Source organism: Bos taurus, chromosome 10 (assembly GCF_002263795.3).
Source record: "Bos taurus isolate L1 Dominette 01449 registration number 42190680 breed Hereford chromosome 10, ARS-UCD2.0, whole genome shotgun sequence".
Classification (NCBI taxonomy): Eukaryota; Metazoa; Chordata; class Mammalia; order Artiodactyla; family Bovidae; genus Bos; species Bos taurus.
In genome coordinates, this window is record NC_037337.1 from 44,530,247 (window position 1) to 44,545,610 (window position 15,364).

The window sequence follows — 15,364 nt, forward strand, 5'->3', positions numbered from 1 at the left end:
TTTGTGAGTCTTGTACAAGATTGCACTGGTACTTTATTACCATGTTGTAGAAATTTGTATTGTGATCATCATTACTGAAACAGCTGTAGTGATTTCCATAAACCAACTGTTGTTTTGCTAGTGTCAGCTTGTCCCTTCGGCATATATTTAGGATGCATTACATTGCCTGATTGTGGCTCACTGTTTGGACTTGGCTGAATTATTAAGTTGTGTTTGTTTTATTTTTGTCTTTTTTCCCATAGGTCAAAATTCTGTGTCACCAGTTACTGGTCCAGGTGTGTGACCTACTCAGGCTAAAGGACTGTCACCTCTTTGGACTCAGTGTTATACAAAGTAAGTCTCAGTCCTGTCTCTGATGGAGTTAGCCAACTCTCCCTGAGGAAATGGCATTTTATAGCTGTAACTTAATTGAGCATATTGTTATGTAATTGTGATTGTCAAAGTACTTGTAATCTTGGCTTTTAATCTAGTATTCATATTTTAAACTCAACTGCTGTGTATTTCTTCTATGATTTAGAATTTTAGGTCTTGAATTTATTATGGTTTGAACTCAAAAACTGGTTCCTCTTTACAAGTCTAGATTTTATGCATTTGCTCTTTTGTGTTTTAATGAACCCAACTAGGAAATTACCTTGGTTATTTTTGTAATTTAATTTGTTTTGTAATTTTTGACATTAAAAGACATGTAGACATAATAAACCTGACTTTTCTCTATTCCAATTCTCTTACTGTTGAAGATATAGTATAACAAAGTGATCTATTAATTTACTCTTATTTTCTTTTTTCCTTCCTTTATCCCTTCTCTTTTTTTTCCAGTCAAAACATATAACTCGGAGATAAGGGATCGGTTTCTTCTGTATACTTTACATGGAAAAGATTTTCAAGTAAAGGGCTCCATATAAGCTTTCTCTGCCAGTGACACCTTAGTTAGAGTTAAGTTCCCAGAGTTTAAGTGTAGCCATTCCTTAAAACTTTTTTCTTTCAAATCATACTTTAAAATTTCTCTAATTTAGTCTTCTAGATGCCAAAAAACCTTTCAGATCTTTGCTCAGTTTTTCAAGGAAACCTTTTTTGTGAAATGTTGCTCAGTTTTTCAAGAAAACCTTTTTTGTGAAATGTAGCTGTATTTTGTATTTGGATATGAATTATTTTCTACTACTGAAATTGGTTTCAATTTAAAGGTTTATGATATCTTGAGAATCTGGTTAGTACCATAAAATGCTCAGATCTCCCAGATTGGAAAGTATATCATGATGAGCTGATCAACAAGTTCAGCTCCAAAATGTGAGCTGTTTTCATTTATCTAAAAAGACTGCTCTAAAGAGGCCAGAGACCGTGGAGCAGGGAACACGTCAAGAAGAAAGGAACCATCTGTATGTCTTCTTTGGAGAAATGTCTGTTTAGTTCTTTGGCCCATTTTTTGATTGGGTCGTTTATTTTGCTGGAATTGAGCTGCAGGAGTTGCTTGTATATTTTCGAGATTAGTTCTTTGTCAGTTGCTTCATTTGCAAAACCACAATGAGGTACCACTTCACGCCAGTCAGAATGGCTGCTATCCAAAAGTCTACAAGCAATAAGTGCTGGAGAGGGTGTGGAGAAAAGGGAACCCTCTTACACTGTTGGTGGGAATTCAAGCTAGTATAGCCACTATGGAGAACAGTGTGGAGATTCCTTAAAAAACTGGAAATAGAACTGCCTTATGACCCAGCAATCCCACTACTGGGCATACACACTGAGGAAACTAGAATTGAAAGAGACACGTGTACCCCAGTGTTGATTGCAGCACTGTTTATAAAAGCCAGGACATGGAAGCAACCTAGATGTCCATCAGCAGACGAATGGATAAGAAAGCTGTGGTGCATATACACAGTGGAGTATTACTCAGCCATTAAAAAGAATACATTTGAATCAGTTCTAATGAGGTGGATGAAACTGGAGCCTATTAGAAGAGAGATTGCAGGATGATGCAAGAACTTTGGAACAGGCATCAGATGACCTGGTTCTGATTCAGGTTCTACCACTAGCTAGCTATGTGGCTTTAGACATGTCCCTTGCCTTCTCTCCATTTCAGTTTTCTCTCATGTCAAATAGAAATCACTGCTTCACCTGCTTTGCAGGACTGATGTGTGCTTGAGAAAGTATACAGCTCTGGTCAAACTGCTGGATGGTAGAAACACAGTGGTAGTTTAAAAAACTATGCATGTGCCATCATGGCGAGCAGTCTCAGTTCTATTCATTATGTTGCTTCATGTGATAAATGGATTTTAGTAGCATCTTCTTATCTCTCGGACTTCTTCTTTGCCCCTTTCATCCACGCTGGTTGACTTATTATGACATTCATTGACAAAGAGTGGCTTTACCCTTCCTATTCTAGTCAAATGTTTGACTTGTTCTGTCAAACTGCAGTATTCAGTCATGAGTGACAGTGTGGGCATGTGTTACCTTGGAGTAGTCAAAGAGACGGACTTTTCTTCCACAACAAGTACATTTTTATGCAGGACTTTCCATGAGCATGACCCCAGGGTGATGGTTAGAGGAAAAGGAAGGAGTTAAAAAAAAATTTTTTTTGGAAAACTTTGTACAAGATAGGAATACTTTTCATATGAAATATCTCTGTTTAAAAGAGTCCATTTGAGAAATCTGAAAAATTTTGCACTTTTTACCAGCTAGTTTTCACATGTTTAGATCATTTTTGCATGAGTTAGTTAGCAGTCTTATTTTCTGCTCATCTTAAGAACATCATTCCCTTGAAGAAATATTTTGGCATCCATTCTTGTTTTGCATAAGATTATTTTCTTCTTCCCACAAGATCAACCCCAAAAGCAGCGCAAGTAATGCTTTATCATTTTGACATTCTGGGTTTTATGTGGATAGCGCAGAGAAGGAATAGTATTAGAGACTTCTTTTCACAAAACACATGGGTCAAGCTGCTCACTTGAAAACAAATCGGTTATCATCAGTTTTTTTTAGTTTCTTACATAGCAATTAAGATGCTGTTTCTGCCCTTTTTTATTACTTTGCACTTATGAGATGGATCCTCTGTGAACCAAACAAAAGCATGTTTTTCTAAGACTGAGTAACACCACAGTGTTGGAAGTTAAACTATGTTATAATGACCATGGAAACTAAGTAAAAGCAAGAATAGGAATCTAGTATTTCTTCTAAGTGTTAACATTTTCAGTGATACATGTTCTGTATTGCAAAAGCAAAATAATAATGTCATTAATAGCTATCCCACAGAACCTTGTATCTTTTTACGTTTTCAGTTTTCTTGGTGATATGTGACTTTAGAGTACATTCAGAAAGCTTGAGGCTTTTTTTGAAAAACCCATTTCTTTGTATATTCTTTTCTTTAAAAAAAAAATCTATCCTTTATCACCTGGTCTCCTTTTTTTTTTAATGTGCAGATAATGAACACGTGTATATGGAGTTGTCACAAAAGCTTTATAAGTATTGTCCAAAAGAATGGAAGAAAGAAGCCAGCAAGGTACGACAATACGAAGTCACTTGGGTGAGATTATCAGCAAAATTATTTTGATTTTTAAAAAAGGTTTATTTTAGCTGTTATACATTAGGAAAACATCTTAACACTTTATACAGTAAAGATTTGGAAAGGGATATGAATTATAAGTTCTAAAATATCACATTAGCGAAGGATTAATAGCTTATAACATGTAGCAAAAGATTTTGAACATCTGCTAAAATAGTATTGGACAATAACTTTTCCATAACCTTGGGATAATGTTTTGAAATGAAAATCATGGGAAAAGTATTTGCTCCTCTTCTTTGGCCACATTAGTTGTCAAAACTGACTGTCTAGAAGTTATTAGTCATTTTAAAATCTGCTTTTACTATCTTTACATTGATATTTTATTACTTTATTGAACCCATGCCTTGTATTTGCATAGGAGAGCATTCACTGGGAATTTACCTAGTGTTCTCAAGATTACCCTCACAAAACAGTAATAATCCCCAGTGTGTAATCCTTGATCCTCCAATTTGTATTTAAGAATTCTTGGAGTAAACTGAAGGCTACTTCAAAGCCAACTACAAAGTAAGGAACATGAATGTCTAAATAAACAAACAGCATGTTAGAATTTGGTATGTGGAATGTCAGAGGAACAGGAGAACATTGTAATGAGGAGCAAATGGTCACCACAGGGGACAGAGCTGGGAGAGGAGCTGGATCTCAGCTAGAACTTTCCACTGGCATTTATTTTTATCTTCCCGTATGTTGTCACTGGCATTACAGTGAATGAGTATCAGATAGTGATGATGCTTTATAACTTCCTGTTTCTGCATGGACAACTTTATACCTACTGGAAGCCCCTACTCATTAGAAGTAGGTCAAACCTTTCAATGTTTAAAAAGTGTCTTAAAAATGATATTTGTTGTTTTTGAAACCCACTTTTAAAGTAACTAAAAACAGCCTGATTTTTACACGTGTCTTTGTTTAGGGAATTGATCAGTTTGGACCTCCTATGATCATCCACTTCCGTGTGCAGTATTATGTGGAAAATGGTCGATTGATCAGGTATGAGGACAAGGAGAAATTCCAGACCTTTCATTTTCCACAGTACTCATCTTCTAATGTATCAAATAAAGTACTTCTGTTTATTGTTTGTCTCCACCTGCTAGAATATAAAACAGCAGGGAGATTTTCTTTTTTAATTAATTTACTTGGCTGCACAGGGTCTTAGTTGCAGCACACAAGCTCTGAGTTTCAGCTTGTGGGATCTTAGTTCCCTGACTAGGGATCAAACCTGGACCCCCTGCATTGGGAGCACAGAGTCTTAACCACTGGACCATCAGAGAAGTCCCAAGAACAGGGTTGTTTTTTTTTTTTTAAAAAACACTTTGGCACACACATGTATCTTCAGTCCCTAAAACAGAGGTAACAGTAGACACTCAATACATATTTGTTGAATGAACGAGTTGTTAGACTATCAGTGAAGTTGTTAACAGTATCACAGCTCACATTTTCTCTTCTCTACATTTTCCATAACAGATCAGTCACTGAAAAGGTACTTCCTTTAAGGAAGAACTAGCACTTTTGTGAAAAGAGGAGAGGTTGGTTAATGCATTGTTTTCTTTTCGGGTGGTGATGTGAGAAAAGGGACAGCAGCAAGAACTCTGTCCTATACAAATGCATGGGTGTTTATATCGCCTGGTTTTCTTTTCACCTTTGGGGTCTTGCTTCTGTTCTTGGCAGTATCTTTAAAGCTAAGATTACACCCAGTGGAGCTATCCTCTGAGAATCTTAGATGCAGTTCGGCGAGGGCAGGTAACTGATTCCTTTTCTGGAGGTGGGTGCCTGAATATTACTCTGCACATGATACAGACCCAGAAGTCACCAGTTCAGAAGCTCAGATTAACATTTTATATGAGGTTACAGTGCTGGAAGATTTTCAGAGGTGATTTTGTCACCTGGTAGAAATTACTAGAAATGTGAACTCTGTTTTTCACTTATTTTAAAATTTTGAGAAACTCTATGTAAAAGGGACAAATATACATTTAACTAATGAGTTGTATCTGAGATTTGCTCTTAATATTTATATTATTGCCACATGCAAATTAAAAAGTAAAAAATATGAGCCCATAAAGGATGTTTTTAAAGGCAGAGAAACCTTTTTAGTTATTCTCAGTTTGTATAAAATCTTCACTCAGTGTACTTAATTGGAATGGAATGTGCTGGAAAGAAGAAAAATATAGTATTGAGCCATTAATTAGCCCCCAGGGACTAATGAATGTTTCATTAACCCCTATACTTCTGCCCTTTTCTCCAGTGATTAGCTAGTCCAAACGCTGTGTACTCAGCATTATACAAAGAAGTGCTCTGAAAAGTACTCTGTCCCAAGAGGAAAAAAATTACATAAATGCTTTATTTTTAAATTCTTCATTCTTAAACATGATCTTGGTTAAAATAAACCCATATGTTTTTATTATCATCAACTAATGAGCTATGAATCTCAGGTAAACATTCAACCTAAAATAATAGGGAGGCAAATACTCATTAAATACATAACACAAACACACACATTTTTCCCCCTTGCATTTTTACTTTGATCACAGAGGCGTCCTGTTTGCCTGTGACATTTTTTGGAGCTTGACTGTGTTTTTACCCAGTCAGCACTCTTTAGTGTATTTAATGGGGACTATATTTATTTCTGACCTCAACAGATTGTAATGAGTGCACTATTACTGTTTCCGTTTGTGAGGACTATTATGATTTTGTGGCTGCTGCTGCTTAGCTAAGTCACTTCAGTCATGTCCGACTCTGTGCGACCCCATAGACGGCAGCCTACCAGGCTCCCCAGTCCCTGGGATTCTCAAAGCAAGAACACTGGAGTGGGTTGCCATTTCCTTCTCCAATGCATAAAGTGAAAAGTGAAAGTGAAGTCGCTCAGTCACGTCCAACTCTTTGCAACCCCATGGACTGCAGTCGACCAGGCTCCTCTGTCCATGGGATTTCCCAGGCAAGAATACTGGAGTGGGGTGCCATTGCCTTCTCCGGATTTTGTGGCATGTACCTATAAAAACACACCCATAAAGTAACATCTGCTTAATTAAAAAAAAAAAAGGATTTTAAGAGAATTTTCAGTTCATTCACTTTTAGAGGGAAAAAAACTATAGTCAAGCAAATTTTTTCCAGTACAGCATATAAATAGAAATATTTTTTAAAGGGCCTAATGTATTTGTAATTTGCTCAGATGAAAAACAAAACAAAAAAGGACACATGACATTAAAACCAGGATTGTCCTTATTTATGTTGCGTGTGCAGCATTGTGGTAGCAAAGTTATTTTAATACAGACAACGAATGCCTAGGCTTCTCTTCTAATACTTGTTCAATGTAGTATTTATTTACCACATTGGAGTGGCATGATTTAGATCTTGTTTCCATCATCAGAATGAATCAAGTGCCGCAGGCCTCAGGAAATGTTGCTTTTGCAGTCTGGGTCGTCTGGCCTGGGGTCCTGTCTCCCTGAGGCCTGAGGGAAGCAGCCATCAGGCAGCCATCAGGTGTTGACACAGCCTCCCCCTCTTCAGCAAGTGAGGCGGGGGAGGAGGAGGGGACAGAGCAGAAGAGCTCCCGTCCCCAGATGGGCAGCAGGATTTGCGCTCTGTTTACATGCGTTTAGATTGTTCCATCAAAATGTGAGTTCTGCTTTCTTTTGTTTTCCTAGTGACAGAGCAGCAAGATACTATTACTACTGGCACCTGAGAAAGCAAGTTCTGCATTCGCAGTGTGTGCTCCGAGAGGAGGCCTACTTCCTGCTGGCAGCCTTTGCGCTGCAGGCTGATCTTGGGAACTTCAAAAGGAATAAGCACTATGGAAAGTACTTTGAGCCCGAGGCTTACTTCCCATCTTGGGTAGGCACTGTTTTCAGATCTAAAGCATTTGCTCTAGCACATTTCTAGTTCATTGTTCTAGTTCAATAGAGACATATCAACCCCTAAAATGTCTACCCTCTATGTTAGACACATTGCGAGGCGCAATGGTAATGACAAAGAAACTAGTAGCAACCAGAAATAGTCAAGCTACTCATGCAGCTTCAAGAACTGGGAAGCCAGGTGTTTAATGGCCCACACACCTTCCATGACACCCGGGTACACATTTCACACTTGAGAGCGTGGCACACACAGTCTCTCCACCAACTCGACCTGTACGTGGGTAATGAGGAAGAGGATGGCTGTCCATCCTGCAGATGCTGGAACTGGGAATTTGTCAGCCTTCTTTTGAGATTTACTCAGCTTTGACTTTCTTATTTACTCTTAATTCAAGCAGCATATTTCCCCTTCAGGAGGAGAAAAACACTGTTCTTTAAAAAGCGACATCATTCACAACTTTTCCTGTGCTGAGAAAACAAATATAAGTGAACTGCTTGTGCCTTCCACCATCTCCTTCACTATCAAAGGAGGAGCCACCCCCTTCCTTCAGCAAGAAAATATAGGTTATTTGAGCACTGACTGTCTCAGCCATGTTTTCCTCCACCATACTCTGCTGATATCACTTCCCGTTCTTCCTCCAGGTCTCTGCTGAGGCATCTCTCCTGTATCTTCAGCCTCTACTTGAACTAACTCGGTTCACACCTTCCTATCTTCAGAGGAGGAAGGAGGGAGGGAAAGAAGAGCTACCTATCTCTCCTTCCCTTCTCAGTAAAGCTTCTTGAAAAAGTGATGTGAATTTGATGTTTTAACATCTTTACTTCGACATGTACTCCTCAACCGACATCTATCTGCCTTCTTTCCTCACCAGCCCCTCCACTATGGCGTTGTCCTTAGGGCCAGCAGTGACCTTTAAGTTGCCAAATCCAGTGGACACTTTTCACATCTTTTCCTGGGTTTCTCTGCTGTGATTGACACTTAGTCACTCCTATCCCAGGAGACCTCCTCCAAATTGATGCTTTTTACAACCACATATGTGCTGGCACCTCCCGAATCCATTTCTCTCCCTTATGTCTGTAAGACAGATGTTTACCCATAGGCACCTCAAACTCACAGTGCCCCAGATCAAATTTATCTGCTTCCCACCTCAGTTCTGTGTGTTCCTACCTCTGTGTTCATAACCTCAGCCAGTGGCCCTGGTCACCTAGAAACTTAAGAGTCATTCAGGCTCTTCCTTAACACTCTTCTTTTACCTTGCCCCATCTAGTCAGGAGAACATCCTCTAATATAAACCCTTGATTCCCCAGCACTCAACTTAGGAAATAAAATTCTCTTGTATTTTTGTTGCTGTTAACTTCCTAAACATTACTGCATCCCCACCCCAACCCAGGTCATGACTCCTCCCATTTCCCAGGTGCCAGCTCTCGTCAGCACTCACCAGTGGACACTTGTCCCTGCTCCAGGCTTTACTTCACAGCTTGCAGAGAAGTCGATTTTGCTTCTGATTTAAACCTTCACCTACAGAGTGAAAGCCTGAGTGCCAAACATGACCTAGGAACTTCCCAGCTCATGGTCCCTGCCAGATTTTTCACCTTCCTCTCTGGTTGTCCTGCACCTCATGTGTTGTGCTTCAGCAACACTCAGCATTACTGTGTCTCCACAACTCCTGTAGTTTGGCACTTTGGGCCTTTCTGCCTGCAGCTTCTTTAGCTGGTGAGGCACCCTCCCTGTTTTACCTGGCTACTCCTGCTCATTGGCCCAGGTGTGTTCTCTGGATGGACTGTCTAGGTGCCCAGGGCCCTTCCTCTGGGCTCAATAAGACCCTGAACAAAAGTATTTTATTTTCAAATATTCTGCTTATCTCTTGCACCCAGTAATCTGAGTGTTTCTTAAGATATCCTAAAGAACAGGTGTAAACTTAACCTTTTCTGTTTCTTCAGCATTTCACATCATGGTGCTCAATACAAGCTTTGGTTCATGGGCTGACTGTGCTTCAGTTGTTGAAGAAAAACCAGAGGGCATCAAGCTATTACATAGCAGTGCCTGTGGGACCAAAAGTAGCCAGTATTTCCATTCTCTAGTTGTCATCAGGTTCTCATGGACTCTTGGTCTTTAAAGCAGAGCTTCCTGATTAGTGTGCCATGGCGCCCAGGGTACTGAGACCAGCTTCCTTGACCCTTGTGATCACCAGAACCACCTATTACATATACCTCACTGCCCTTTCAAATACTATTTTCTATGGGTTATTTGACCTGAAAAAGGTTGATAAGCACTGATTTAAATGATCTCCATGAAAAAGGAATCTAGAAAGAAAAAATCTATAATGAGTTATCAGCAAAACTTGATTATTGGCCAATAATTCATCATGTTTAATTCTCCTTAAAATAGTCATAGGAAGAAAAATATGTCAACTATAAAAACTGATTAAAAAATTCTCTAATTTTTAAATTCTGATCATTTTGAGCACTAAAAATGCTTTTTGTTCACTTTGCATACTTCTTTCCATCTTTTATAATCTTCATGAAGTCAGCTAAGACTTTTAACTTACCAACACCTTTTTTTTGAGCCTGTAGCTACTGGGCACTATATATTTTTGAAATCTGAAAGCTTAGACTACTGTCTGATGAAAACTGAAGTCGCAGTAAATTGTAATGAATATTTGGGTGAAATTGTTTTCTCCTAAGCATTTGAGTAGAGTGTTCTTATCAGCCTCTTATGCAGAAACCAGAAATGTTTCTAAGAATTCCTTGCAGTCCTCTGCCTTCTTTGGATTAACATTGAGAGCCTCCCACTTTGTGGCTGTAATTTTAGAAGAGTTAAGTAGGATCCAGAACCTGAAGATGTGCTAACAGTAGCTGTATTTCATGGTACCAATAATTCTGCAAGTATAAACAATGATGTGGGCAAAATTGTGCAAGTTTGCATGGTTTTTCTTTGTTAGTGATTTTAAAGCCAAGAGAACATATTTTTCCCATTTCTTATGATTTTTCTTCTTAGATATGAAGTACTACAGCTAAACTGACTCTGTACCTTCTAGTATTAGCTTGTTCAGCCTAGTAACGTCACAGATGGTCAAAAGAGTATCAGTGTGAGAATTTCCTGGTGGAAATCAGCCAGTTTCAAGGGCCTATTTTTGGTTCTCGGCCTTTCATCATTTGCAGGGTGAGGGTCGTGTTATACTTGAATCCTTCCAACAAATGTTGCATTGCGCTCCCCTTGTATCCCAACAGGTTGTTTCCAAGAGAGGGAAGGACTACATCCTGAAGCACATTCCAAACATGCACAAAGATCAGTTTGCACTGACAGCTTCTGAGGCTCATCTTAAATATATCAAAGAGGCTGTCCGACTGGATGACGTCGCTGTTCACTACTACAGATTGTATAAGGTACAAAACTGCAGTACGTCTGCAGCTGTATCTTCTTGATCAGGAGAAGTTTTTTTTTTTTTTAAGTTTTGGTTGTTTTTAAAATGGGTTTTTAAAAGAATTTTTATTTGAACTGCTGTTTGTCGTCATAAGTCAGTCTTGGAGTCAGTGATGTTTTTCTTTGGGCCTGGAAGCAGGAGTGAGTCTTTTTCATGGTTCTGATATTGAGATGACAAGTGGCTGTAAATTGTGCTTTTGATTTTTCAGTGATTATGAAATAGTTATTCTCCTCCTTCCCAAATCTGCATTTCTGCCTTGGGGAGTAATGTTTACTACTTCTTTGATCAGTAATTATTTAATAAGTGAAGCCACACCTGCACTGTATCCATTAGTAATAAGAGCACCACCACAGCAGCTAATGTTTATTGAGTTTTGTATTTATGGGAACACTTCATATCTATCCTTTTTTAAAAAATACTCATAACTCTATAAGATAGGACTGTAATCTTCATTTTACAATCAGGGATACATACCAAAGATCACAAAACTAGTAAAAGACAGGAGTCAACCCATGTCTGCTTACAAGAACCTTTGCGCCTGAATCACTGACTTTCTTGCTGCTCTCACTCTGAAGTTTGTTCCTTCTTTTGTCCTGTGTCCTTGTGTTCTGTGTTCTTGTGTCTCTAGCCTCATTTTTCCATTCTGAGTCAGAGGTCACACATCCAAATAATAACTGGGGCAGGTCTTGCGGAGAATCACTGGCAAAAGTATTCACCACATTCTGTCTTCTCTCCCTCTTCTCCGCCACACTCCTCTCCCTATTCCACAAGTATCACTTCCATGGTACGAACCCTTCAATTCCCACCTGAGTATTCAAAGGCATATTTATTCTCCAACCAAATAGGATGAGGTGGTTCAGAGTGTGGTCTGTTGTATCCAGCTTGCTGGGATTAAATCCCAGCTTCAGCCCTTACTGGGTAACCTTAGGCATGTTACTGTGCTTTGGTTTCCCCACAGATAAATGGAGATGGTAACAAACCCAATAAATTCTGAGGTTTATTAAAGACTAAAGGAATTAGTGGGTGAAAAGTGCTGAAAACAGTGCCCAGCACACATTAAGTATGATGTTAAATGTGTTTCTGTTACCACTGTCTTTGTTATTATTAGGTTTGTTATCTCTGCTACACCCTTGTGGTAAGATAAGCATAATTAGGCCATTAGAGACTGGACCACAGATCGGTTATATTGCTGGGTAATTTTCTTGGCTGGTTCAAAAAACTTAAAAAGAGAGCAAAGGATGTTATTTTTTCCCTTTTCATGCCCAAGAGATGCTTTGTTAATGCCCTGTCATCTTTGAAAGGCAAAGACTTCCACAAGATCTCTTCAGTTAAATTCCTAAAAGACTGAGTTCTTGTTTTTCTTTTAAGAGTTCATTGTGACACCTCAACTTATAAGAGAAAATGAAAATTAACGACAGTTTTGACAATAAGTTTATATTTTAAAATGTATTAGAAGTATGAATGATCCATTGGAGAGAGTATGGCTTTAGAATCAGATCATCAGTTAGAAACCCTCCGCTGGCACTCACTCTTGCTGGGATCCTGGGGGTCTGTCGCTGCAGTACTGGGCATCTGTTCAGTGGGAATTATCCTATACATGCCACAGGTCAGGAAGGATTCAACAAGATGATGAATCTGAAATGGCCAGATGGCATGCCTGGCACATTAGTGAGTGCTCAGTAAATATTGGTTGCTTTCTATTTGCTACAGAAGCTTTGGTATTTTAAAGAATCCTATTAAGAATCCTTTAGTAGATAAAGTAGATATCTCTAATTTACCTTTCATGTAAAAATTAATTTTTCAATTTGCTCAAAGTGTGCTACTTTTACATGGCATAAAAATCACTCTGGCCTTCTTAAAACAAGATAAAGCTAACGAACTGAGGTGAAGAAACAGATTTTTTTTTCCTTATGGACAGAATTTTCATTCTTTAAAGAAATTGTGACTGCCATTAAAAGTGCTTCATTTAAGACCTGTTTATAAAATGGAGACAGGAGATAGGAAATTTAAAACAACAGCAACAACAAACCTCTGTACCTCTTGCCCAGTGATACATACCTCATACACACACAACCAGCATTTTTATGAACACAGTCTTATTTCTGGAAGCAATCAGAACAGCCTTGAAAGGGATATTGGCCTAAAGTCATAGTGATGAATTGGTTTCTCCTGTTAAACCTATACTGTATGTGCCTTTCTTGATGTAAAGAATATTAGTGGGGGAAAAAAAAACAGCCCCAGTAGTGAATATAGGCTCTATCTACTATGCCAGCTGAGGATACATTTTCTAAAAATACTTCTTTTCATGATCATGCAAAAACTGGCACTGAACATAATAAAGAGCTGTACATACTCATTTTTTTAACTGAGAAATCTCATACTGAATATACTTTAGTGACTTAGCAATTTTATTTTCTATTTTGAACTTTACATCATACAACCACTTGTTACAAATAGTGCTTAAAAGCTGTGGCTAAGTACAGTATTTTTCCCTGCTACTTGTTGTGGTGTATTTTTTTTTTTTCAGTTTATGGTTTAGCTGGTTGAATGTATATCATATTGGCAGGTGATAATTGAACTTCTTAAAAATAAGTGCTTTTTCCAAACTAACATAATGTAAAGCTTTATAGCTTTCAACTATCTTCATGAGAGAGCATTAACTATTCACTTCAGTTCAGTTCAGTTTAGTTGCTCAGTTGTGTCCAACTCTGCGACCCCATGAATTGCAGCACTCCAGGCTTACTTGTCCATCACCAGCTCCTGGAGCTTACTCAAACTCATGTCCATTGAGTCACTGATGCCATCCAACCATCTCATCTTCTCTTGTCCCCTTCTCCTCCTTCCTTCAATCTTTCCCAGCATTAGAGTCTTTTCCAGTGAGTCAGCGCTTTGCATCAGGTGGCCAAAGTTTTGGAGTTTCAGCTTCAGCATCAGTCCTTCCAATGAATATTCAGGACTGATCTTTAGGATGGACTGGTTGGATCTCCTTGCAGTCCAAGGGACTCTCAAAAGTCTTTTACAACACCACAGTTCAAAAGCATCAATTCTTCAGCACTCAGCTTTCTTTATAGTCCAACTCTCATATCTATACATGACTACTGGAAAAACCATGCCTTTCACTAGATGGACCTTTGTTGGCAAAGTAATGTCTCTGGTCTTTAGTATGCTATCTAAGTAGGGAAGCCCATTAACTATTCAGGCTTGCCTCTAACTTTTGTTTCAGAGTTGGGAGATTTAACCAGTTTTAAATACGCAAAATCTACTGCACCTCAGAATATAACTATGACATTATATTCAAGATTCTAACATCTGAGAAAAGATGTTAGAAGGTTAAAAGGGGCTTCCCAGGCAGCACTAGTGGTAAAGAACCCACCTGCCAATGTGGGAGATATAAGAGGCACTGGTTTGATCCCTGGGTAGGCAAAATCCCCTGGAGAAGGGCATGGCAACCCACTGTGGTGTTCTTGCCTGGAGAATCCCCGGCTACAGTCCATAGGGTCACAAAGAGTTGGATACGACTGAAGTGACTTAGCATAGCATAGAAGGTTAAAAAAAAAATTGATGTAAATGTAGCAAATAGTCTTACCAGAGTTCTCAGTAACACACGAATTTAGAATATTGTCAGATATGAAAGTATAGTAAAAACATTAAAACTCTGAAATCTCAGATTTAAAAAGTAGAAAATATCATTATTGATTTAATATGTACCCATGATTTTCTTGTATCTTACAGGAAAAAAAAGGATGCAGAAAGGCAAAGCTATTTTAAGTAAAAAGCTTTCTAATACTGAAATTTATCTTTCATTCTTTAGTGCTGAATTGTTTCTTATGGAAGAAAGATACGCTTTTTCATATAATTTTATTCCTACAGGATAAAAGGGAAATTGAAGCTTCTCTGACCCTTGGATTGACCATGCGGGGAATACAGATTTTTCAGGTTAGTTAATGGGGAATAGGTGTCAAATGGTATCTATCCACTGTGTCTTCACTCTGACAGCGTGCCTGCCTGGTCCTGTGCTATGTCCACTGGTCCTATTTCCAGCCATTGATTGGTTACTACTTCTTATTTGTCCAGCACAGATGTGGATAATGTGGGATAGACAAAGTGAAACAGTCTGATCCTTGACATCAGTAAGTCCTCTAGAACAGGAAACAGCAAACCAAAGATTGGCCCACATTTATCACTCATAGATCATTAATATCCAGACATTTTTCTCTGTGTGTCATTAATTTTTAGCATTCTTTTTTTTTTATCATCTGATGCATCTGTAACTATGGAAAGAAAAATGACTTTGTGATAAAGTATCTGACCCAGACGTTTTAATTTCCGTTACAATTTCTGATAAAACTCATCTGTTGAGTAAGCGGTTCCTGTCATCCTTCTGCAGGTGGGATGGTGTTATCATCCCGCCATCAACAGGGGAAAGAGGAGGTCTGTGAGGCCTGGGAGGGTGCCTTATCTTTGGTATAGGCAAAACACCCAGTTATGAACATCTGAGTGCCTTATCTCATCTCTCGAATGCCTGAGTCTTCTGGACTTTTTATTTAAATTTA

General features: G+C 38.6%; 1 protein-coding gene across 8 annotated transcripts in view; it reads left to right on the forward strand.

The window, feature by feature from the left end:
• FRMD6 (FERM domain containing 6) overlaps positions 1-15,364 on the forward strand; it is a 267,195-nt gene that overhangs the window by 233,418 nt on the left and 18,413 nt on the right. For 5 of the 8 annotated variants that reach the window (XM_024997600.2, NM_001102133.1, XM_059890452.1 and 2 more), the window contains 6 exons: positions 243-333; positions 3,408-3,511; positions 4,458-4,534; positions 7,186-7,372; positions 10,618-10,773; positions 14,682-14,747. In XM_024997600.2, coding sequence (XP_024853368.1) covers positions 243-333; positions 3,408-3,511; positions 4,458-4,534; positions 7,186-7,372; positions 10,618-10,773; positions 14,682-14,747 — 681 coding nt within the window. The remainder of the gene's footprint in view (positions 1-242; positions 334-3,407; positions 3,512-4,457; positions 4,535-7,185; positions 7,373-10,617; positions 10,774-14,681; positions 14,748-15,364) is intronic. The other 3 variants (XM_024997601.2, XM_059890453.1, XM_005211693.5) reach the window with 1 other exon arrangement.